Source organism: Danio aesculapii, chromosome 19 (genome assembly GCF_903798145.1).
Source record: "Danio aesculapii chromosome 19, fDanAes4.1, whole genome shotgun sequence".
NCBI classification, from domain to species: Eukaryota; Metazoa; Chordata; class Actinopteri; order Cypriniformes; family Danionidae; genus Danio; species Danio aesculapii.
Genome location: NC_079453.1, coordinates 22,045,858 through 22,071,402, shown reverse-complemented (window position 1 = coordinate 22,071,402; position 25,545 = coordinate 22,045,858). Strand labels below are relative to the sequence as shown.

General features: G+C 38.3%; 1 protein-coding gene across 6 annotated transcripts in view; it reads left to right on the top strand.

The window, feature by feature from the left end:
* The window catches only part of pleca (plectin a), a 239,793-nt gene that overhangs the window by 32,743 nt on the left and 181,505 nt on the right, over window positions 1-25,545 (top strand). For 2 of the 6 annotated variants that reach the window (XM_056479242.1, XM_056479240.1), the window contains exon 1: window positions 5,346-5,555. The exons of the other annotated variants lie outside the window; for them this stretch is intronic. In XM_056479242.1, the coding sequence (XP_056335217.1) occupies window positions 5,465-5,555 (91 nt within the window). In that variant the 5' untranslated portion in view covers window positions 5,346-5,464. Of the gene's footprint in view, window positions 1-5,345; window positions 5,556-25,545 lie in introns of those variants that run through there. 6 annotated transcript variants of the gene reach the window in all.

The following is a 25,545-nucleotide window of genomic DNA, read 5'->3' as shown; positions in this document are numbered from 1 at the left end:
CTGAATGCACAACATGCCAAACCTTGAGGTGGATGGGTTACAGCAGCAGAAGACCACACCGGGTGTCACTCCTGTCAGCTAAGAACAGGAAACTGAGGCTACAATTTGCACGGGCTCACCAAAACTGGACAATAGAAGATTGGAAAAACACCTAGTCTGATGAGTCTCGATTTATGCTGCGACATTCGGATGGTAGGGTCAGAATTTGGCGTCAACAACATGAAAGCATTGTTCCATCCTGCCTTGTATCAACAGTTCAGCCTGGTGGTGGTGGTGTAATGGTGTGGGGGATATTTTCATGGCACACTTTGGGCCCATTAGTACCAATTGAGCATCATGTCAACGCCACAGCTACTTGAGTATAGTTGCTGACCATGTCTATCCCTTTATGACTACTTCCAGCAGGATAACGCGCCATGTCATAAAGTGAGAATCATCTCAGACTGGTTTCTTGAATATGACAATGAGTTCACTGTACTCAAATGACCTCCACAGTCACCAGATCTCAATCCTATAGAGCACCTTTGGGATGTGGTGGAACAGGAGATTCAGCTGACAAATCTGAAGCAACTGCATGATGCTATCATGTCAGTATGAACCAAAATCTCTAAGGAATATTTCCAAAAGCTTGTTGAATCTATGCCACGCAGGATAAGGTAGCTCTGAAGGCAAAAGGGGGACCAAAACGGTACTAGTAAGGCGTACCTAATAAAGTGGCCGGTGAGTGTATACTACCATATATACTAATATTTATTTTCTTTTTTTGTACTGATGCACAATATATTAGTGGCCATGTCGGTGTTTGCAGATGAATGCGGTTTATTGCTGTCATTAAATGCGGCCCGATAAGAAATAAATGATCAGCAAATAAATTATGGATTATTTTCTCTGATGACCCATTTCAGATGCGATCATGGTTGTGATTGTTGCTTTCTACATGATTTCTACTGACTTTACTTCTGTACATTTCAGAAAAGGTATAGATAACCTCCCCTCAACAAACCACACAATTTGAATAGCTTTCTTGTCTGCTGCACAAAAGGTGCTTGATTATGAGCTGCATTGATGCCTAGTAATACTAATATTAGAGGATTCATTTAGATTCATATGGTCTCTTCCCTTTTCAATATCTCTCTTTATTTGTGTAGATTTTAAAATCAATAGAAAGGGCTGTCTAAGCATATTGCTATCAGTTCAGTGAATATTGTGTTATAAACAATTTCTTTAGAAAATATAAAAACATGGTTTCGTTTTGTGGCTGTGCAGGCTTGAAAAGGTTTTGATAAATAAATGTGATTTGAGCATAATTCAGAAATGTATTAAGCCATACTTCAGCATTTTTAGGGCATATCCTGTGTTCCCTTAATTCTTGAAAGATTCATTTCTGTTTTTATTGCACTTTTGGCAAAGGTATTCAGAACATATTTTCAGGCATGATTAAATTGTCTCAATATTTTATTACATTACATTATTATTTATTACATTACATCTCCAAAATAGCATAAGAGATTGAATCAGAATTTATGTATTTTTCCAGACACACTGTATACTCCCTTTTCTCACTGGATCTGAGTGCATACAGAATCCTTAGAATTAATTTAGACATCTTGTGGCTTCTGAAGCCAAAATATTTGCAGTAGTTTGAACAGATCAAACAAAAATATAAAACTTTCAACAATTACTTTCAAAAAAAATATCCTGACAAATCTTTAGCATCTCATGATAATGGTGCACACCGCCATTATTAGCCCACGTTTTATACCATATTTGCAGAATATAAGTCATGCTTATCTTCTGTAAATTAAAATTTACTAAAAATCAAGCAAGCAAATCATATACAAGTGTCACACATTTGGTTTAAGGGGAATGAGAGAGGCATTAAAGGGGACCCATTATGCAAAAATCACTTTTATAAAGGGTTTAAACATAGTTGTGTGGAGGAAAGCCCTACACACCTCTCCCTCATTACCATAGACAGCCCTGACTGAGAAGCAGCCATTAGAGTGTTTACCTGCTGAATATAATGCAAGTGACTAAGAGAATTATAAATGTGGAGTTTTAGGATACACAAATAAACATTGTGGTCTCCATAGACTGCTATCTGAGCCACTTCTTTTGACATTTTCAAATTTTCACAGAGATAACATAAGTCCTGTTTTGAATCTGCTGCTCTTCTGGTTAAGAGGCTTTTGTAGCACAATCTAGGGTTGTGAGATTTGGGGAAAATATCTAACTGCAATTTTGTTAACAGATATTGCGATTTTCTATTTGAATCACAATTTAATTTAGGTGCTGATTGTTGTATTTCCTCATGCTGGCAACAATTCTGCGACAGCTCTAACAAATGACCTGTTTTTGTTTGGTGTCTGTGAACTAAAAACCAAAAAACTCCCATTACTGATCACATTACTTTGCTCTGGGTCAGGGAAATGAAATAATATATGTATTTCATATTGCAACCTCTTGTGATTGCGATTAGATTTCGATTAATTGCACAGCCCTAGCACAATCTCATTTAAATTTAAAGCCTGGAAGGGGCAGTTATAAAAAATAATATTCGTATGGTGTTTGAACTGAAACTTCACATACTGTAGGGACAACAGAGACTTATTTTAAATTTTGTAAAAAGGGGTATATAATGTCCTCTTTAAGCCAGTGGTTCCCAATTCTGATTTTCATGACCCCCTGCCCTGCACATTTTGTATATCTCTTATTTGACACACTAGGATCAGTTCATGAATCTCTCCGTTAATGAGAGAGTTAGGTGTTTTAAGGAAGACATACAAAATGTGCAGGTTAGGAGGCCTCAAAGACTGTAATAGGGAACCACTGCTTTAAGGCAGTGTTTCTCAACCACGTTGCTGGAGGACCACCAACACTGCATGTTTTGGATGTCTCCTTTGTCTGTCACACCCAATACAGGTCTTTCAGTCTCTGCTAATGAGCTGATGATCTGAATCAGGTGTGTTTGGTTAAGGAGAGGAGGAAAATGTACAGAGCTGGTGGTCCTCCAGGAACGTGGTTGAGAAACCCTGCTTTAGGGTATGCCACATTCCCCCACACACCACTAGTTTCAGTTTCACTTGAATTCAAATTTTGTTAGTGTTAATGTGTACAGTACATGTTATCAATAGCAATGCTATTTTAGTAGCATTCAGTAAAAAATTTATTATTATTTCTGTTTTATTAATTTTTTATTAATCTTTTGTTTCAGTAATTTGTTGTAAATTAAATCATTTTACTCTTTAATGAAAATTAAAAATAAGAAAAATATCACAAAGCTGAAATTTGTTCTTAATACTGTTAAAGGCTAATCATGTTTTGTAGATTTTTGTAAATTTTATTCAGGACTACCAGTAGCTTATTTTACATTTATATGTAAATGATAATAATATAAAAAAAAAGCTGGTGTAGTTTCTTAAAAATAAGAATGCAACATAGACCAAAGACAAAATGATGATGAAGAAAAATAAATTCTCTATTTTAATGATCTAGCCACGGAGTCTAAAGCGCATGGCGCAAAAGCATTAAGGGCATGTCTGAACCCACATTTGCTATTTTAAGGATATAAATATGAGGTTTGCACCACGGTTATGCTTATTCTCTTAATGAGTTATAGTTTTTGAGCATAACGTGCATTAAACCAATCAAAGTCTCATCTCCCACTTCCAGAGTCAGTTGCGTCATGCCACGGTGCATTTGCTATTTACATGGTGAACTTTGTAAGTGGATAAACTGAGTGCTTCACTAGCGAGAAAACAGTTAAACAGATCATCTGCAGCGTGAGGATAAAGAACGAGCCTCCTCTATTTGGCCTCTTTACTTTCTCTTTACTTTACTTTTACTTTTTACTTTACTCCTTTACTTTGGTGGATAAAGAAACAGTGTTGTACGCACTCCACTGAAGACATCAATTAGCCTACATATTTAAATTTGTTTGTTAAGTGAATAGATTTGTTTCAAAACGATGTCTCAATTCAGTTCTAATTTCCAGCAAATTAATTTAAAAACAATAATAATGAAGTATGGTCAAAAAACTGAGTTATATTTGAACACATGTCCTATTCGTATGCTTCATGATCCATACGTCTCCAAAACCAGACAGGTGGACAAACCTAAACTTGTTTTTATTAAAACAAATATAAATAGGAATATAATAATACTGCTAATAATAATAACAAGCAAATTGCAACATAATAAGCAAATTGTCATGAGTAAACTGAAAAAAGGCCCCCTGAGATGGCACGCAGGCAGTGGTTTTTATATTTATGTAGAAATTAATAATTTTTGTAATATTTTAATTATTTTATTCTTTTTCATATGTAAAGATATTTGTGTATTGCTGTACATCCTGTTTGTATTAAGCAATGTGAAGGTGTTTAAGGCGCACAACTAACGCGCTCTGCGCTGAACTTTAGACCGCCTTTCAGCTTTTAGTTCCTCAAAATAGCAACACGCCAACAATGTGCCTTAACAGACCTCCTTTCTTGACCGGAACACCCATGAGCCCACAAAGCTGCGCAAATGTATTTACTATTTAAGCAACGTGTCGCAAAGTGGAAAAATTTGTATTGCGTTGCTCTGAAAATAGCAACAAATCACGCCAAATACGTCTTGCGCCTTATTGCGCCTGGTGTATGATGAGGCCCTTAAAGTTCCACTGAACCAAACCAGGATTAAATAAATAATTTTCTTATATGGTCAAACCAATTGAACCAAGAGAATTGCATTACAAGTGTGAACATACTGCACCCATATAATATACTCCAAAGTAGATTTATATTTATGCTATCCATCTTTTTTTACTTTAAATAAAATTTGAACCCAGTGCAACTTATTCAAAAAACACAATTCTACAAAACCATTTTTTGTCCAGCTCCATAATTCAATTCAGTTCAATTCAATTATTGTTTTAAAGCAGCTTTACAAATGGGTGCACATTATTGTATTACAATCAAAATCAGTAAGGTTAAGATTATTATTTACCATAACTTTTATCAGTTACTAATAACTTTAATTAATTAACTAGTAACTGATACCTTTTAACAGTCAAAGTTATTATATATAAGCACAGTTAACCTGCAGTTATATAGTAACTAGGCATAGTTAATGTGTTCTATCTGAAACACAATCACTGTTTTGATAGCTGATGTCTTAGAAATCAGCATGTTGTTGTTGTGTGTTGCATGTATGCCTTTAAGAGGTGGGACTGTGTGTGTGTGTTGGTATTTCTCAAGCTTGAAGAGGGGAGTGGTACTGGTGGTCTGGAACGAGAGCCAGAACTGTGGGGGAATACTCTCTTACACACACACACACACACTTAAACACACACACACACACACGCACAGAGCCTGTAGAAAGTGAGCCTGTACAAACACACCAGTCTGTTCTGACAGACCAATCGTCAGGAAGGCACGTCCGAAGAAGGACCCGAAAGTAAGAGACCTGACCTCACTCCAGGGCCATGTCCATGTACGATCCAGCCAACGTGACACTCTATGTAGACGAGCAGGAGTTTGTGCAAGCCTACGAGAACGTCAGGGAGAAGTATAAAGGTACATGAGCCGCGGCTGACACCGTCTGTGTGAGTGCACCATATGTGCGACTGTGATTGTGTGCTGGTGAAGACGGGGCTGTAGCTCAGTGGCTTATAAGTACTTCCATATTGATTGGCACAGATGTGTGAGACTGCAAAGTTGCAGAGGACTGTAGCTTGAGGCAATGGTAGCTCTGAAACTTTGGATCGGTACTGCATGTTTCTGATCAAACCCGTTAACTATGCTGTGTAATTCAGATTGAATTCAGACATCTGAAACCCACCTGGTGTAATGTGTCCTGGTGTTCAATCGTGCAGCGAGGGATTGTCTATAAACAACATGCCGTTTGAGACAAATATACTAGGCAGGGGATAATCATTTTTTCTCGAAGAATTTATTAGAGAATTTCTGCAGCTGTAAAAATATTTCTCTTCATTTGCCTAAAGGGATAGTTCACTCAAAAATGACCAGTCTGTCATCATTTAGTCATTTTTCATTTATTCTGTTAAACACAAAATTAGATATTTTGAAGAATTTTGTAAACCATACTGTATTTTTGTAAGATTATTATCAGTTTGTAAAATTTTCCAACATCCTTCAATAATCAACTTTTAAAAGTTTTATAGTGCAAGTAAATGCTGTTCTTTTTAACTTAATGAGCATTAAACAATGCTGACAAAATTAATCATGGTTTCACAAATAATAGTAAAAAGTATATAAAACACAGCTGTTTTCAACATTGTTAATAATAAGACGTTTCTTGAGCCCTAGATAACATAATATTATGTGATATCCAAAGAATCATGTGCCACTAATGGAATGGCTTCTGAAAATGTAGCATGTTATTACAATAATAAACAGAATTTTAGATATTTAAACTTTTTGTTTAAAGTGTGCTAACAAAATCTATTTAATAGTGTACAAGCAACAATATTTGATTCGTAGGTGCCTGCTATTTGCCATGTTTTTTAAGGCAATGTCATGTTTATTTTTTAAAGGTGCCCTAAAAAGAAAATCTAGGCATAGTTGAATAATTAAAGTTCAGTTCATGGAAATAGCCATACCGTGAGCCTCAGACATCATTGTTTCATAATTATCAAGTAAATAGCAGTGAAAAACCCCAGTGAAAAACAGGGCTATCAGAACACAATGCAGACTGTTACGTCCCTTCCTTATTTTTAAGTTTATATAAGTTTATATTAACCTTACTATGTATGTGGGACTCTTATTTTGAATATGGGAGACACAGCGAAATAAAGAAAAGGCAGCCACACCAGATGGTTTTCTATGGCCATGAGTTTACTGTTGGTTAGAATGTGAAATGAGGGATAAATGTATTATAAATGTATTCAGAGCCACCCCGAAGAGACACATGGTATGTTGAATTGTATCTTTTGTTAATTTATCATGTTTATTGTCAAATTTACCGCATATGTTTACTGCATATGTAGACCGCTGAGTTTGGACTTAGTATAAAATGCACATATAAGAATCGTGTCAAGCTTTAAAATACACATTTTTTAATTCTATGGTACAGTATATGAATATGGTAATCTTTCAGTATCGTTTTATTTCAATGCTATACTTTCTTCCACAGGGCTATATCATCTAATTATCAAGTAAATTGCACAAGTATAAATCCCCAGTGAAAAACAGCCCTATCAGAATACAACGCAGACTGTTACGTTGCTCACGCGGTTATTCATTATCCTGCCTTTAGCATTTGCATGTACTTTAGGTCATATTGTCAGCCAGTCCTGCATGAGCTGCCGCATCATCAAAAGTTCAGCAGTTAAAACACAACCCGATATGTTGCACATGGGAACATTAATAAGTATGCTCCCTGAATTGTTTGATTGGCCACAGCATTTCTTAGTGAGATTACAGCAATGATCATTTTCTTCCCTTATTTTTTTATATTAACTTACTATGTATGTGGGACACTTATTTTAAATATGGGACGCACAGCAAAGTCCCTTTAAATAAAGAACATGCAGCCGCACCAGATTGTTTTCTATGGCCATGGGTTTACTGTTGGTCAAAATGTGAAATGAGGCATATACGTATTATAAATTTGTTCAGTGCCACCACAAAGAGGCATATGGTTTAATTGTATCTTTTGTTAATGTATCGTGTTTATTGTAAAATTTACCACATATGTTTGAAATGAGTCAGCAAACATGTAGACCGCTGATTATAAGTGTGGGCTTAGTATAAACTGCACATTTAAGAATTGTGTCATGCTTTGAGATGCACATTTTTGAATACCATGGTACAGTGTATGAATATGGTAATCTTTCAGTATCATATTTCAGTGCTATACTTTTTTGTGCAGGGCTATGTCATTAGATCTTATAGCTAATTTTATTTAAACGACACATCTTGCCAGTTCTTTGTAAGTAAATCACTTTGTGTTGTCTTAAGTGTGTAACCATCCCAATAATCCCACTTCTGCCCTATGTCTGCAAGACTGGGTCCTGACGAGAGATCTATAAATATCGCCCCAGTTTATTATTATAGAGAAGAACTAGACCCAGACAGTCAGCATTACTGTGAATATGGGGGAATACTGAGTCTGAATGAACCTTCTAGAGGCATGTTATGGTAAACCTAATGTAGGACATACTTTATAGTACATGTACATCATAAAAACTGTGTTTATCTTCCAAAATATGTCTGTAATTTAGCAAATTTTTGCATTTTCAAATAATTCATTGCAGTTTTTTGTTTTAGTTAAAGCTTGCAACATACTTTACACAGGATACATGTATTTACAGTACTGAAACCTCAACCTGGTATGGGTTCAGGTTGCACTCTTTGTTTGATGGATTACACAAGCCTATCTAATGATATCAAGCCTGTTTAAACGCATCTCTTTATGAACTGAGTGTGTAGAATGTTTCATGTCTTACTGTGAACCTCTTCTCTTTTGAAGTGGGTCACATGGTGGCAAATTCCAGATTCTCTCCGTTTGGCACCAGTGTGTGTTCCATGATCCTGTAGACTGACCAGTGTTCCCTCTTTGTTTCTACTTTCATTTTTACCACATCTCCTGAAGTTTAGGATCAAATTGGAATGGACAATTTATTTAATTTAAGTTAATTTTGTTACATTGACCAGTTAGTTCAGCTCAAAATAGAAAACCCTAAAAGAGTCTGTTCAAACCCATAAAACTTTTTTTTACATTCTAGGAACAGAAGTTAAGAGATTTCTGTCTCTCTAATAATGCTTTATAAAATTCATTAAGGGATCAGATAAATCATAAAGTGGATCATTTTGGTGTATGCCTATATTAAATAATCAGATTCAAATATGGTTACAGAAGCTAAATCTTGCTTACTTGGAACCATTGAGATGGATTCTCAACACATTAAGTGTTTCTGAAAGAACCAATGAGGTTTATTCTTGCACAACAAGCATATTAGATTGAGATTTACATTTATGCTTGCTAATGAATAATATTGTGTAATCACTTAAAATGATCGACACAATTTCACAGCAATTCGTAACTTATGCGGCTAATTTGTAGTAGTTGGTAAAATCTAATTAGTATATTTTAGTATGATTTTCTCATCTCCGATGAGCAGTAGGTTTAAAGGTTTGGGGGTTTCTGTTTATTTGATGACTTGCCTAATTTTGGCCTGTTCTTAGACGTCTATTAGATTTTTAATAACATCCCAAATTTGGCCTTGTTTTAGACAAGACAACTATGTTTAGACGTCTATTAGACATCTTTAAAAACAAAAAAAAAAATGCTTGCTATGATGCCTTCTTTTAAAAACCATACATTATTGCAGTAAGTATAACATTCTCACATTTTCCTGACCCACACCGACTTCATCCTTGACAGAAGGCACAGTCTTTAAAAGCTTCCTAGAGGCCATGTTCGAACACGCAATGGATCAGCAAGAATCAAGAAAGGCCCCTAAAAAGTTATAAAAATATGTGAAATCATTCATTCACTCATTTTCTTTTCGGCTTAGTCCCTTTTTCATTTGGGGTCACCACAGCGGAATGAACTGCCAACTTATCCAGCATATGTTTTATGCAGCGGATGCCTTTCCGGCTGCAACCCATCACTGAGAAACATCCATACACACTCATTCACACCCATACGCTACGGAAAATTTAGCTTACCCAATTCACCTATACCTGTCAGGACTCCTGGCTGATCGGCTGGTTCTATCTGTTTTGTTTGTTTGTACTAGCCACATGTTCCTTTGATTGTGCTCCTAATTGTTTCTCTCCACCCCCTCATTCTCATTCATTTAGTTGATTTTGTTTCACCTGTCTTTGCTCATTTTCTCCTCGTTAGCTCCCCTATATATTCTCTTTTGTTTGTGCTGTTCAATGCCAGATTGTTGTTTGCTTCTGACCCTGCAACATCCCAGATAGGTGAACTGAATGTTTTTAGTTAACCTTTTTCTGTTTGACTCCAGGACTCTCTCCCTACCTTCCCAGCCTTTCTGTGTAGTCCCTGGCTTGCCAGAAGTCATTGCTCTTGCGCTGCCTGAATTTATGATGTCCTGGACACTGGCCTGGTTTTGACCAATTCACCTGCCTCTGTTTCTACTGGCCAGTCTATTTTTTGTTCCTGGTTATTTCCAGTCATTCTCTCCCAAACTATTCCAGCAAAGTCTGCAAGTATTTTCTTTTTGCCATTTGTTATTCATTTTTTCGGACTGAGTAATTTTTTTGTTCTTTCTATTAGACTGAAGACTGCTTGCTGACGAGCATTTTTGATTCCATTTGTTGAACAGAGTTTTTGTGTCTTCCCCCCTGAAACTGAGACATTGCCTTCTAAAGGATTTTTTTTTTCTTTTTTCAATTTTGCATATGGACTGATCTGTCTGATTTTTTGCCTTCTACAATAAATCATTGTCTTCACCTGCATTTGGGTTTTTTTGTGTTACTGGCCCTGACAGAACAATCTGGCCAGAATGGACCCAGCAGATGAAGATTCTGTGAGAGCAGCCCTGGCCCAGCAGGGAACTCTATTAGGTCGCCATGAAAGCCAGCTCACCTCATCCAACCGGGTCTTGGAAATGATGGGATCCCAGATTGCAGACCTAACTGCTCAGCTTCTGCAACTCCGTACTGAGCAAATGTCAGCTCACTCAGCTCCCCTCCCTGTCCATCGTTACCCAGAGCCCAGAGCAAATCCCCCACCTCACTATGATGGGGACCCTTCTGTCTGTCGAGCCTTCCTGACCCAGTGCTCAGTGGTATTCTCCCTCCAACCAGCCACGTTTTCTTCTGAAGAAGCCAAGGTAGCTTATGTAATCACGCTTCTGACTGGCCGGGCTCGTGAATGGGGAACCACAGTATGGCAAGCCAAATTTCCTTACTGTTTTAACTTCAATGATTTTGAAAAAGAGATGATCAAAGTTTTTGACCGGTCTGTTCATGGGCGTGAGGCAGCAAGACTTTTGGTTTCTCTTCGACAGGGGGATCGCTCTGTTTCTGATTATTCCATCCAGTTTCGAACTCTGGCAGCCTCATGTGGTTGGAATGCAGCAGCACAATGGGACCAGTTTCTGCATGGACTCAGGGATGAAATCCAAGACGAAATAGCAGCTCAAGAGCTCCCTACTGAATTTGATGGTCTGGTGGACCTGGCCATCAGGGTGGATAATCGTCTAGCACTACGTCAGCGCAACCGTATGGCTCGTTTAACTTGGAGACAAGGAGGGGCCCAAGATCCTCTTTCCCCCACTAGTCTTGATACTTTCCAGGAGTCCGAGCCCATGCAGATTGGCCGTACCCGACTCTCAGCAGAGGAGAGGAAGCGCCGCATAACCAATGGTCTATGCCTTTACTGTGGCAGATCTGGCCATTTTGCTTCAACATGTCCGTTAAAAGGCAATGCTCGCCAGTAGCCAGGGGGGTATTGGTGAGCGTAACTCCTGTCAATGATCCCCCCATAGCACGCACTCTCCTTCCTGCCACTGTTCAGTGGGGTAACTCCTATCACCCATGTGCTGTTTTGGTCGACTCTGGGGCAGAGGGGAATTTTATGGACTCTGCTCTGGCTGCCAAATGGGGGCTTCCTACAACTCCTTTACAGATTCCCTTGACTGCTCGAGCCTTAAATGGATCACATCTTGCCCTCATTTCTTTCACCACTGTCCCAGTAAGTCTCATTATTTCTGGCAACCACCGTGAGGAGATTGTGTTTTATCTGCTAGAGTCCCCTTGTAATTCCATTGTGTTAGGACACCCCTGGCTGATAAAACACAATCCTCATATTGAATGGGCCAAGAATTCTGTCCTGTCCTGGAGTCCTTTTTGTCTTAAACATTGTTTGGGTTCTGCCTTGTCTCCTGGCTCTGTGCTTTCTGTTTCTCAGGTGGAGGCAGCTGATCTGTCTGGTGTTCCAGTGATCTACCATGATCTTCGTCTGGTCTTTAGCAAGTCCCGGGCCATATCTCTCCCACCGCACCGACCTTATGATTGTGCCATCAATCTGCTCCCGGGAACTTCTCCTCCTCGGGGCAGGTTGTACTCCCTTTCTGGTCCTGAGCGTGTAGCCATGGACAAGTACATCAGCGACTCTCTGGCAGCCGGCCTCATCCGATCCTCCTCCTCTCCAGCGGGTGCGGGGTTTTTCTTCGTGGAGAAGAAGGATGGGTCCCTGCGACCCTGCATCGATTATCGGGGGCTGAATGACATTACAATTAAGAACAGGTACCCCCTACCTTTAATGTCTTCAGCCTTTGAGTTGTTGCAGGGTGCAGGATTCTTCACGAAGTTAGACCTCCGCAACGCTTACCACCTGGTCCGCATACGTGAGGGGGATGAGTGGAAGACAGCCTTCAACACTCCCACTGGGCACTTTGAGTACCGGGTAATGCCTTTTGGGTTAACCAATGCCCCGGCTGTCTTCCAGACCCTGGTCAATGACGTGCTGAGAGATATGGTGAACAAGTTTGTATTTGTATATCTTGACGATATATTGATCTTTTCCCATTCTCTCCAGGAGCACATCCAGCACGTCAGACAGGTGTTGCAACGGCTGCTGGAGAATCAGTTGTACGTCAAGGCTGAGAAGTGCTCGTTCCATACTAAGTCGGTTCCGTTCCTGGGGTTCATTGTCTCTGCAGAGGGTATCCGTGTAGATCCAGCCAAGGTAAGGGCCGTCTCCAACTGGCCGACTCCTGATTCTCGCAAGGCTCTGCAGCGTTTCTTAGGCTTTTCTAACTTTTACCGTCGTTTCATCCGCAACTATAGTCAAATTGCTGCATCCTTGACGGCTCTCACCTCCACAAGAACTCCCTTTCAGTGGTCTTCTCAGGCTCAGGGTGCTTTTGAAAGGCTTAAGACTTGCTTTTCTTCTGCTCCTGTTCTTTCTTTCCCAGATCCTAAGAGGCAATTTATTGTGGAGGTGGATGCTTCGGAGGTTGGGGTTGGGGCGGTCCTTTCACAGCGGTCCCCAGCAGATGGCAAGGTGCACCCTTGTGCCTACTTCTCCCATCGTCTATCCCCAGCTGAACGAAACTACGATATAGGTAACAGGGAGTTGTTGGCAGTTAAGTTGGCTTTAGATGAGTGGCGCCACTGGCTGGAGGGGACTTCAGAGCCATTCTTGGTCTGGACAGATCATAAGAATCTTGAATATGTTCGTTCAGCCAAGAGATTAAATTCACGGCAGGCTCGCTGGGCATTATTTTTTGGGCGCTTTAATTTTATTTTATCTTACCGTCCTGGTTCCAAAAATGTAAAGCCAGATGCCCTTTCCCGGCAATTCGATGGCCCAGGGGACAGCCTCACACCCAAGCCTATTATCCATCCTGGGCGGGTGGTGGCAGCTGTTGTCTGGGACATTGAATCACAGGTCAGAGAGGCTCTTCAGGGAGCTAAAGTGCCTGAGGGATGCCCAGCGAATCTGTTGTTTGTTCCCAAATTGCTTCGTTCTTCTGTCCTACAGTGGAGCCACTCGTCTAAACTCACTTGCCACCCAGGAGTGAGGAGGACGTTGGCATCTGTCCGTCAGCGGTTTTGGTGGCCTTCCATGGCTAGAGAGGTCAGTCTGTTTGTTGCTGCCTGCTCGGTCTGTGCTCAGAATAAGCCATCCAATAAACCTCCCGTTGGTCTGCTTCAACCCCTTCCCGTCCCCACCCGCCCTTGGTCCCACATATCTCTGGACTTTATAACCGGCCTTCCCCTTTCTAACGGTAATTCTGTTGTTCTTACAGTGGTGGATCGCTTTTCCAAGGCGGTCCACTTCATTCCCCTCCCTAAGCTTCCCTCTGCTAAGGAGACCGCACTGGTGGTGGTAGACCACGTCTTCCGGATACATGGCCTTCCGGTGGATGTGGTCTCTGACAGGGGGCCCCAGTTCGTGTCCAATTTCTGGAGGGAGTTCTGCCGACAGATTGGTGCTTCCACCAGTCTGTCGTCAGGCTTCCATCCTCAGACCAACGGGCAGTCAGAGCGGGCCAACCAGGCCCTAGAGCAGATGCTTCGTTGTCTTGTCTCTCACAACCCCTCCTCGTGGAGCCAGCAGCTTACCTGGGCCGAATATGCCCATAATTCTCTACCCAATTCTTCTACTGGACTCTCTCCATTTCAGTGTTGCATGGGTTATCAACCACCTCTCTTTTCTTCACAGGAGCCTGAGGCTGCGGTTCCCTCTGTCCAGGCTCTTATCCAAAGGTGCCATCGCACTTGGCGAAGGGCTAGAAAAGCCCTCCTTCAGGCTGAAAGACGTATTAGAACCTCCGCTAACCGTCGTCGGACTCCGGCTCCTAGGTACATTTGTGGGCAGAGGGTATGGCTTTCCACAAAGGACCTGCCACTTAAGGTGCCAGCCCGTAAACTGGCTCCGCGGTTCATTGGGCCATACCCTATTGTCAAGGTCCTCAGTCCGGCGGCTGTACGTCTCAGGCTCCCAACTTCCCTTCGTCGTGTCCATCCGGTATTTCATGTATCCCGAATTAAACCTGTTTTTCATAGCTCCCTTAATCCTACTGTTCCTACTGTTTCCCCCCCTCCCCCCCGTCTCATTGAGGGCTCTCCAGCGTTCACAGTTAGGAGATTGTTAGAATGCAGGCGTAGAGGACGTGGATTCCAGTACCTTGTAGATTGGGAGGGATATGGTGCGGAGGAGAGATGTTGGGTCCCGGCTCGCAATATTTTGGACCAGTCGTTGATTGAGGAGTTTCACAGCCGACAGATTCCTCCCTTGGGATCGCCCAGTGGCGATCCTGGAGGGGGGGGTACTGTCAGGACTCCTGGCTGATCGGCTGGTTCTATCTGTTTTGTTTGTTTGTACTAGCCACATGTTCCTTTGATTGTGCTCCTAATTGTTTCTCTCCACCCCCTCATTCTCATTCATTTAGTTGATTTTGTTTCACCTGTCTTTGCTCATTTTCTCCTCGTTAGCTCCCCTATATATTCTCTTTTGTTTGTGCTGTTCAATGCCAGATTGTTGTTTGCTTCTGACCCTGCAACATCCCAGATAGGTGAACTGAATGTTTTTAGTTAACCTTTTTCTGTTTGACTCCAGGACTCTCTCCCTACCTTCCCAGCCTTTCTGTGTAGTCCCTGGCTTGCCAGAAGTCATTGCTCTTGCGCTGCCTGAATTTATGATGTCCTGGACACTGGCCTGGTTTTGACCAATTCACCTGCCTCTGTTTCTACTGGCCAGTCTATTTTTTGTTCCTGGTTATTTCCAGTCATTCTCTCCCAAACTATTCCAGCAAAGTCTGCAAGTATTTTCTTTTTGCCATTTGTTATTCATTTTTTCGGACTGAGTAATTTTTTTGTTCTTTCTATTAGACTGAAGACTGCTTGCTGACGAGCATTTTTGATTCCATTTGTTGAACAGAGTTTTTGTGTCTTCCCCCCTGAAACTGAGACATTGCCTTCTAAAGGATTTTTTTTTCTTTTTTCAATTTTGCATATGGACTGATCTGTCTGATTTTTTGCCTTCTACAATAAATCATTGTCTTCACCTGCATTTGGGTTTTTTTGTGTTACTGGCCCTGACAATACCACATGTTTTTGGACTACCCACTGCGCTACCATGATGCCCAAATACATGAAATACTTCCCCCAAATATAAAAATATATAAATCCGAGGTATGACTGAGAGTTAAATAAAGTAAAGACTCGAAAGCTAGAGTTCTAATCAAAATTCAATGTAAGCAGAGAGCAGCTCAACAAAACATGACTACTCTATACTTTGTACGTTGTCATATGAATGAAATTGTATGAATTTGTATGAATTAGCCACTTTTCTAACAATAGATAAAATAATAGATTTTTGGTCTCTTAACGCATCAGAAATTTTCATTCAAAAAGAAATCGCTCAGATTTACTTAGAAAATTGAAGTAATAAAAACACATTTGTGTTATGAGCATGGATAGTTTCTTATAGTATGCTCACACTAATAAGTTTTCATTTAAAAACTCATATTCTTTAGTAACACTTTAGTTTAGGTCACAATTCACAGTACTAACAAAGCATTAACTAATAGGGGTGTGACGAGACGCTTACTCCACGAGACGAGATGAGACATGAGATTGGGTTCACGAGACGAGATGAGAATTTTACACTATCTTTAAGAAATCTTCAATGATGAAATATATGAATGGAAATTAGTTTTTTATTCAACTGAAAAAAAAAATCACAAATTGCACAACTATTAAGGTGCTTTTGTAAATCAACTTGTAATGAATGTTATATAACTTCTGTTTTAATGAATTATATACAGTAAAGGACATACCAACACTGCAAAATATTTTGCTAATAGCCTACGTGATTGGAAAGTTGTCTGTTTATATAGAATTTTGAATATTAGCAAAATATTTGCTAATATATGAATGGAAAATAGATTTTTATTCAACTGAAATAAAAAAATCACACACTGCAAAAGAATTTAGGTGCTTTTAAAAAAATTGTATTTTATTTCTATTTAAATGTTTTTTTATTATAATGAATTCTATGCTATAAAGGACATGCAAACAGTGTTAAATATTTAGTTATAAACTCCACTGACTGGCTTCTCTCCGGTACAATCTCACACGAGGAATCACACTCCTTTCCACAAATTGAACTTAAAACTCATGTAATTTTTGGTATTTTATTTAAAATTTTTTAGTAGTTTTACTTTCATTCAGCAAGATTTCATTCACGTCCCAAACTCTAAGCTCTGAGTTGTTAAATGTAATTTTATACCGCACGCCGACAGCATAAACGTGTGTTCGGTGGTGATAAGGGCGTGTGTCTCGACCCGAGTCTCCAGAAGTTCACTTGATGTGTAAGCTCACGCTGTGTCTGTGGTCTTTTACTGACTCGGTAGGTGCAGAGAATCGAGTCAAACAGTCGTGTGTTTATGCAGCCAAAAGACCTACATGACGGCAAAAGTTTGATTACGGTTCTCTGCTCTTAGCTCTTCAATAATGCAACTCCAATAGGAATGCTCCACATGTCTTAATTCCATTTGTGCTTACGACGGTTATGACTTTAAGCATATCTGAAGTGCTATTCCATCGCATGGATGAGAAGTATGTTAATGTGTGCGTGGCTGCAGTTGTAGCTTCTATTGGATGCGGCAGCCGCTGAACGCCGGTAAAAAAAAAAAAACGGAATCACACTCACCCAACCGAGTAATAAGTGCAACTCCCGAGCCCAGCCTGGTTTGCCAGGTGTGTGCAAAGCACTTGATTTGCAGTTCAAATCCAATCCTGCCTCCAATCTTCAGTGCTAAATTCAGCCTCATGCTCCATCATAACTCATGAGACAACTTTTCACCTCGACGAGAAATCTTGTCACGATTCGATCTCGCGAGGTCTTGTCATACGAGATCTTGTCACATCCCTATTAACTAACATAGTTTAATTTTATAAGTTTATAAGTTTGAATAAAAAGTGAATATCTTATTAATAGGCAGGTAATAAGCCAGTAGTTAATAGCATGAATTGTGACCTAAATTAAAGTGTTACCTGTTCTTCTTTTGGTTTCAGCCTCCACATTAAAAAAAAAAAAACATTTTTATGCAATGAAAATATATCCTTTTAAAACGCTCTCCAAAGTAGGTACATTTAACAACGCTGTATTAAAGTTCCCATGTGGGCTATGAAAATGGAGGCTTTCAAAATTGATGATGCATTTTTAGTCATGTGGAACCCTACTGTTGCCATTCAGGTGTGTGTGTTTTAAAATGGATCCATCCTTACTGTGAAATCAGTTCAAGGATAATGGATTGCATTGCAGCAGAGCGGATATTTTGGTGTCATTTCTGTTTTTAAACATACGAACATGATACTCTTCACATATGTTGCTTAAATAGGACAGATGAACTAATTTTAACTGGAATCAAAACGTCCCTATGTTTAGATTACTTTTAAATGAGACATTCGGAGCTCTCTTCAGATCCAGGATCAGGTTTCAACACATTCAATCCACACATTCCTCCCCCTTTTAACACATCTCTCTCTCTCTGAACCAGAATCTGACCTTTGACCCTTAGAGAATGGCATATTGAGCGACCTTATTGTGAGTTGGTATGGTAACCAGGTATAGGAGACTGTATTTGATCAGCAAAGTGCTTTCTTTAACCTTAAACAAACATAAGGTCTCATAATACAGCTGCTGTTGACCTGCGATGACCCTCTGAGCTTTTAAAGATGTAAAGCACTGCTAAACCTGGGTTTGGCCACATCTTGAGATGGTATGCACGCTCACGCTGCATGATTTAACCTTTAACCCTAAAAAGCGATTTGCATGATATCACCATGACAAGGCCACCTCTGAAGGCTTGTTGGAATTCCAGAAATACAGTTGAAGGCAAATTTATTAGCCCTCGTGATTTTTTTAATTTCAAATACTTTCTTAGTGGTGTTTAATAAAGCAGTTGTTTTTTTCCCACAGTATGAGGTCTCATTTCTTTTAGTTTGGCTGGAATTAAAGCAGTTTATTTCATTTTTTAAACTGATTTTTAAGGTCAATGCTATCAGCCTCAAACCACTATTGTCCAATGACTTGCCTAGCATGGCTGCATGATTCTGGCTAAAATGAGAGTCATGATTTTGTTTTGCTTAAAATCAAGAGCATGATTTTCTCCCAATTCTGTAGGTGTAAAACAAAGGTTAATATGAGTAGGCTATTTTTATTGTTATTACTAAAACATATGATAAATAACTAATAATATTAGACCTGTGTGTAGGTCTACTGTTGGTTAAAATGCTAAATTTTGTCTTTTTAGTCTTACAATGGTGGACTTGAACAGACTTTAAATTTGTCCTGGTTGTTAAATCACAGTAAAGTGATGAAGTGAGAACACAGCTATTCATGATTCTGAAGTTGAATAATTATGTTTGAGACATACGCTTGTCATTTGTCATTGACAGCATTTCTAGACTGTTTTTTCCCTGGTAAAATGAAACATTTGAACTTATCAGATTCCCTCTTGCATTATATTCAGCATTACATAGGCTAGAGTAGTTATACTGACCCAGTAGACATTTATTTTCATGCACAACACTTTTTTTGTTAGCTATGAACGAAAAAACATATCAAATGTTTGTCGTGATCATTACTTTACAATGGGATATGATCATTTAAATGATGTGCACGCTTTCGGATTCCCTTTCACTACCGAGTGCACTCATGTCATGGCTGCCGTCACTTTGAGGAAAAAAACATACATGGAAATCTTACTTCTCTCGTGGCTCCCAAGCGATCGCTCTGTGCAACAAACTGAACGTTTTTTACAGCTTTATTATAAAGTATTATAACATTTACAACTGTTACTTACAGCCTATGCAGGTTCTGTTCACTAGAGTAGACATCATTGGTGGGCACGCACGCATCCTCTCAGTAGAAAACAAAGTGCGTCAGCTCGTGTGATTTTGCGGCCATGAATACGTCATTACATTAGGACAGAAATTACATTTTTGGGTGATTATACCTTATAAATACAGTATGTCACTCTGTTAACAGCATTTGGAGGTGTCCATGTTGCTGAGCAATGTATATAAAACAATGTGAAAACTTGTGCAACTGCCTTTATGCTTTTCTCCTGAACTTGAAAATATAATTGGCTGAATCGTAGAAAATCATTATTTAAGATCGTGTGTAGGGTTGAATCGAGATCACTTTTTTTGATTAATCGTATAGCTCTATTACCTAATTAACATAACTTGCCTAGTTAACATAATTAACATATTGGTTAAGCCTTTAAATTGTACTGTAAGCTGAATACTAGCTGAATATTTCTTGCACAAAACTAAAATATTATGTACTTTTGGTGACCATAGCACAAGAAATTAGTTATTATGGTTTTTAAAACTATTGTCTTAATGTGTTGAACAAAACTCTTCTTTTTGTTTTAGCTATACTTGAAAAAAGGCTAATACTTTGCTTTCAACTGTACGGTATATAAAAGGAAGTGACTAAAACCAAACACGTAATATGTGTTTTATACTTTTTACCAATTTGGATGTCCAGATTCGATGACATGATCGAAAATTATCCCCGATCAAGCAGTTTCGGACTCGTTCGGAATTGGACATTATCTACCGATCAGGACTCGTATACTCTATTTTAGAACACATCTATAGTTATGCTGTGGCACAGAGTTAGAACTCTTTTTTTTACTTCACACAGAAACCGCAACACGTGCGGCATGACATCACTTTGTTGCAGAGATGCTATTGGTTAAATACCGGTAAAGTAGAACACGGAGTCAGCTTGAAACGGAAAGCTTGAGTATGTGGTAAAGTCTAGATAGGATACAGCTGCGGATACGCACATCAATATAGCATCGTTTTTGTGACACTGTATAACAATAAATAATATTTTTACAGTATTGTGTAAAAACCATTGTGACGGGTGGGTTCAAGGTTGGGGTAGGGGTAGATATTAAAAAATACAATTTATTGGGTAATTTAATAAACATTATAAATAATTCTTATCTTCCGGCCGCAACCGTATCTGATCTAGCAGCAACCCGAGTGTGTCTGCGGTCTGGAGGTATTATAAAGTTTGTAAAGATGATGACAACATTGCCATAGCAGACTGTGAGATATGTAAACTTGGGATTGTAAGAGGTGAAGAATTTATGTTATTTATTACTTGATTGTTCAAGCTACCTCACAGAAGTGCTCTGTTTGTTAACAGAGTTGTTGAATGTTAAAATAAGGTGTATTAAATAAAATATAAGGAACATCCTCTTTTATTTTTTTTATGTATTATAAAAAGTATCAGATCGGGTTTTGTATCAGTAGATACTCAAAATCAAATGACTTGGACTCGAGGGCAAAAAAACCTGATCGGCACATCTCTACCAAAAAGTATTAAACTTCATATACCTAAGACACACTTAAAGTTAATTGATGGTTTTGTAATTTATAACACATCAAATGAAGTTGCTTTTAAAACGCTTATGAAAGGGAGTTTGTTATTTCTTAGCTTGTGGGTTGTTGGATTCACTGCTGCTCAATAACTTTGGGTTAGGATTTTTGTAATATTTTTAAAAGGAGCGTCTCATGTATTGACAAGTATTTAGTGGCAAATGCTAAACCATACGAGCTGAATAAAAGTATTTTTATTCTATAAAAGTATTCATTACAAGTATTTATATTCAAAATATCATAATCAAAAATATTCATTTCAAAAAGGGGCTGGAGTGATTTAGATAATCGAATGAAAAGGATTATGATTATTATTATTGTTATTATTATTCAATTAAATATATTTTGATTATGTAACTAAGCATTTTGAGTGATAATTTTGTGAATAAAATAGTTTATTCACAAATAAAGTATCACTAACTTTTATTTTGTTGAATAATTAATGATTACTTGGTTAATCATTTTAATAATATCAAATTGATGAAACTAAATTACAATAATTATGAGAATTATGGGTAATTGTGTAAAATTATCATTAAGATAGACACAAAATATTGAGACAAAAAATGTGTATACAGTATATATATATATATATATATATAAACCTGCTTAGAAACATAAATGTAACTAAGAAAAATTAAGTCAATAAAATATAACTAATTTTGGGGTCACTATTAGTATTATATATTTTCTGTCAATATCAGTATATAATAGAATCTGTATAGCAAAACTCCAACCTTTCAGTTTTGAATAAAATATTTCTCTATATTAGCACAGATCACATTGGGAGCTGATGTGCAATGATGTAAACAGCACCTGGAAAGCTTTGACAAAGTCTGTCTGTGTTTCGAAATGAGCCGAACACATGTTTCTGATTTGAATCACTTCCTTGCTTTAATCTTGGCTACCTTTAGATGATGCTCCACATATGGAGCAGCTCTAGCTCTCCTTCTCCCACCACCAGGATCAGGTTTAAGCAACACGATCTCCCAGTTTTAAATAGTAGCTCAAAAAATGCATACACAGTCATGGACATACAGACATGCATGAGTATGCACAAATGTATGCTCACTTATTCATAACACTGATTTGGATTTGAGCTAATGTTCTTCAGAAGTATATGATGGGTAACTGTACTGTGGCATTGTCAAAAGTATTCTTATTTTAAGATTATCACCACTGAAATATTTGAAATCCACCACATTATTATTCAGAAAGCCTGAGCCAGTTACAGGCATTACCGTTTAATATTGTTTCCTCTACAGTTTCACTTTGTTTGTTCATCCAGAGTTTATTTATCCTCTCATTTCGTGGTTGATGCCAACTCTGTTATTGTCAACTCTGTTTAAAAAGTTTAACAATAAGTTAAAAAACAAATAGTAACCAAATTAAACGTTCCATATCACAATTAAGCAATTTTGCATTATTTTACATTAACATTACATTGACAACGGGTTCATTTCTTTTCAAATTAAACATTTGTTATGTCACTTCACTTTAAGGAAAATGTATGTATAGTGGAGTCATGATTTAAGCTAAAGTGTCTTCTCTAATGCCAAGATTGGAATTAAGAATTGTAAAATTGAATAAAATGCTGCATGTTTCAAAACAATGAAAACAGCAATTCATTCATTCATTCATTCATTCATTCAAATCATTCATTTATTCATCCATGCTTGAAGTTTAACTCTGGCAATTAAAGAAATGAAGACATGTACACAAATATTGTCGTTTTAATTAACACTGTGTCGATTTTTCCCAGTTGTATCGAAAAATGGTATCGAGTGTCTGTATTTTGTTAATGGTATCGTATCGAAATGAGAAATTCCAGTATCGTGACAATACTAATCCATTCAGTATTGGATTTCCTGGAAGCATGTCCTGAGGCGCACCCACTAGCACAGAAATACACCCGTGAGTAAAGCTCAGGACTCAAATGAAGCTCCTAATGAGGCCTTGGCCAATGGGAATTGAGGGATTACTTTTTGTAATGTGATAATGAATCATGTCATTAAGCATTCCCATGTGAAATACATGGATAGTATTGGGATAAGTCAGATCCTTATATTTAGAAACCCCAGACTAGGTTGCAGAGTCTTTAAATGTGAATGAGTCTGTTTACAGGAAATAACAGCATATCATGTATTCAATACTCTATTGATCTTATTTTAGTGTTATAACCGAATACTGTATTCCCATTTTTTTTGATGTGCTGAAACTTGATGTGAGAGCTTATGAGCTGTATTCCATAACTTATTCCACAACGTGATGCTATTCACAATGTGTAAACTGTGGACACATTTGCACTGGTGGATTGATGGACACTATCAAATATGGCCCTATGAATTCAGCTTTATTTTCTATTTCTAATTTCTTTATTTTCTATTTTTTATTCACAGGGTGATTCAAAAAGAATACCACAACTTTGAAAATCTGTATTCAATCAAAGAAACATGATGGAACCTTGGGTAATTAATCAATGTGAAGGACTACTTAACAAAGTTTTTTCAGTATAAAATGATGTTCATTATGACCCCCTTCAGACACTCGAGTGACATCAGCCCGAAAGTTGTGGTATTCTTTTAAAAGCACCCTACATTATTATTATTATTATAATTATAATAATTATTATTATTATCATTGTTATTATTATTATTATTATTATTATTATTATTATTGTTATTTTATTATTATTATTATTTTTGTTGTTGTTGTTGTTGTTGTTGTTGTTGTTGTTGTTGTTGTTGTTGTTATTATTATTATTATTATTATTATTAATATTAATATGTTACTGGTATTATTATTCACTTTTTTTGTTATTTGGTTTTTGTTGTATTTTTTTCTGAATTCAGTTTTTTTTTTTTTTTTCAAATTACATTTTTCCATTCTTTTTTTTTTGTGTTTAGTACATTTCTTATAATACATTTCTTAAGTCTTGAGGGTTTTTTCTTCTATGGTGAATGACATATTTTGACAAAGTTTGATTTTAGTGAGGTGCAGTTCTGTTAATTTTTCACTGACCTGCCATATATAACATAAATAACATGTTTTTTCTAAACTTAAAAAAAATATATATTTTACTTTTTTTTTTTAAATATTAAAATATCTATACAACAAATGTCAGTTTGGTCCAGCATTGTTTTGGTCCCTTTTGGCTTTCAATGTACGGACAAAAAATATTTTTTTTGTGTTCTATAGAATTCAGTTATATTTTTCCCCAAATCATTTTATTTTAAAATTACTTTTTTTTTTAATTTACAATTGTATTTAGTTTTTAGCCCCTTTCACACATACAGTACAGACCTTTCCGGAAAATTCTGAGCAATTATTAGAAAAGGGATCATGTGTGAACAGGCCCTTTTTGAAAACTTTCGAGAAAGAGAAGTTGTAACATTACCGGTAATTTCCTGAAATGCTGCTCTGTGTGAACGCAGAAGGAAAATTGCCGGAAAGAGCACGTTCCAAATGTGAGATGTCTACTCCAGCCAATCAGAACATTCAGACTTATTCACATCCGTACTGTTTATGAAAATAAAAACCTTTGAATATTTACCCAGACAAGTTTAGCTGCTAGATGTTAGTCAGATAACATTTATATGTTTCTTTTTAATGGCAACTGTGTAAAGAATTATCTATAAAATGCTTATGATAAACCGCTGTCTGTTTACCTTCAAGCTCTGCTTCAGTTGCTTAACGCGTGTACACGTGAAAAGGTCTCCAGTGAGCGGCAGCACACACACACATTATGTACATCTGGACATGCGACAGTGATCCTCCATATGTTTTCATCAAAGTTGTTCACAATACTTATCCATCCAAAGAATTTGTAATGTCGTCAAATGTATAAACATTTAGCTGCGGTTTGCTCGTCTGCCTTTAGATGTCTCTGGGACAAAAGCAGCTGCATGAATGCTAAAGCTTTACATAAAAGTGAAACCATCAAGAAAAAGCCCGACCCCTACTATGCTTACAAATTCAAGTGCAGCCGTTTAGAGGTCATTTCTGGTTAATGATGTCAGAATTTACAGATATTTTTTTCTGGATGCGGTGGTTTCCTATCCCCGGATGATGGGCACGAGCACAGCGTTTCATGTCTGGGGGTCCAGCATGTTAATGCGGTGCTCGCGGGCAGTGCATGCCATCACTGATGTCATGTCTGTTGCGCAGTTAAGATCGCGGCTCGCTCTTGCAAAAGAGCCACCCACCCCAGTTGTCCCCCGCACTGCGGTTGGCACTCGGGCAGATCTGAGGGTTTCAGTGAGAGTAAATCCGCCGCCCCCGGGCCGCGGACCTCTCGCTCCTCCACGCGCTCCATCCAAGCTTCAGGTGAAGAGAAGCGCTCCGTCCTTGGATGGTCGCTCTCTCACCTGATGACACCGGGGGTCAGATGTCCATCGCTGCATCGGAGGATGGGCTGTCATTGTCTGATGAGGATGCAAGCCCGCTCGCTCCCTCCCTCCGGGGTGGAGAGCGCGGCGTTAGCATCTAAAAAGCAGACGTGATGGCTGTGCTTTCTCGGGCTGCTTCGGCCGTGGGTCTGGTGATGGTTTATCCCCCAGCCCCGCGGCCGGACCGACTAGATGGGTGTATGTGGAGGATATAAGGAGGCAAGACCTTCAAAGCCTCCCGTCCCCTTCTTCCCGGAAGT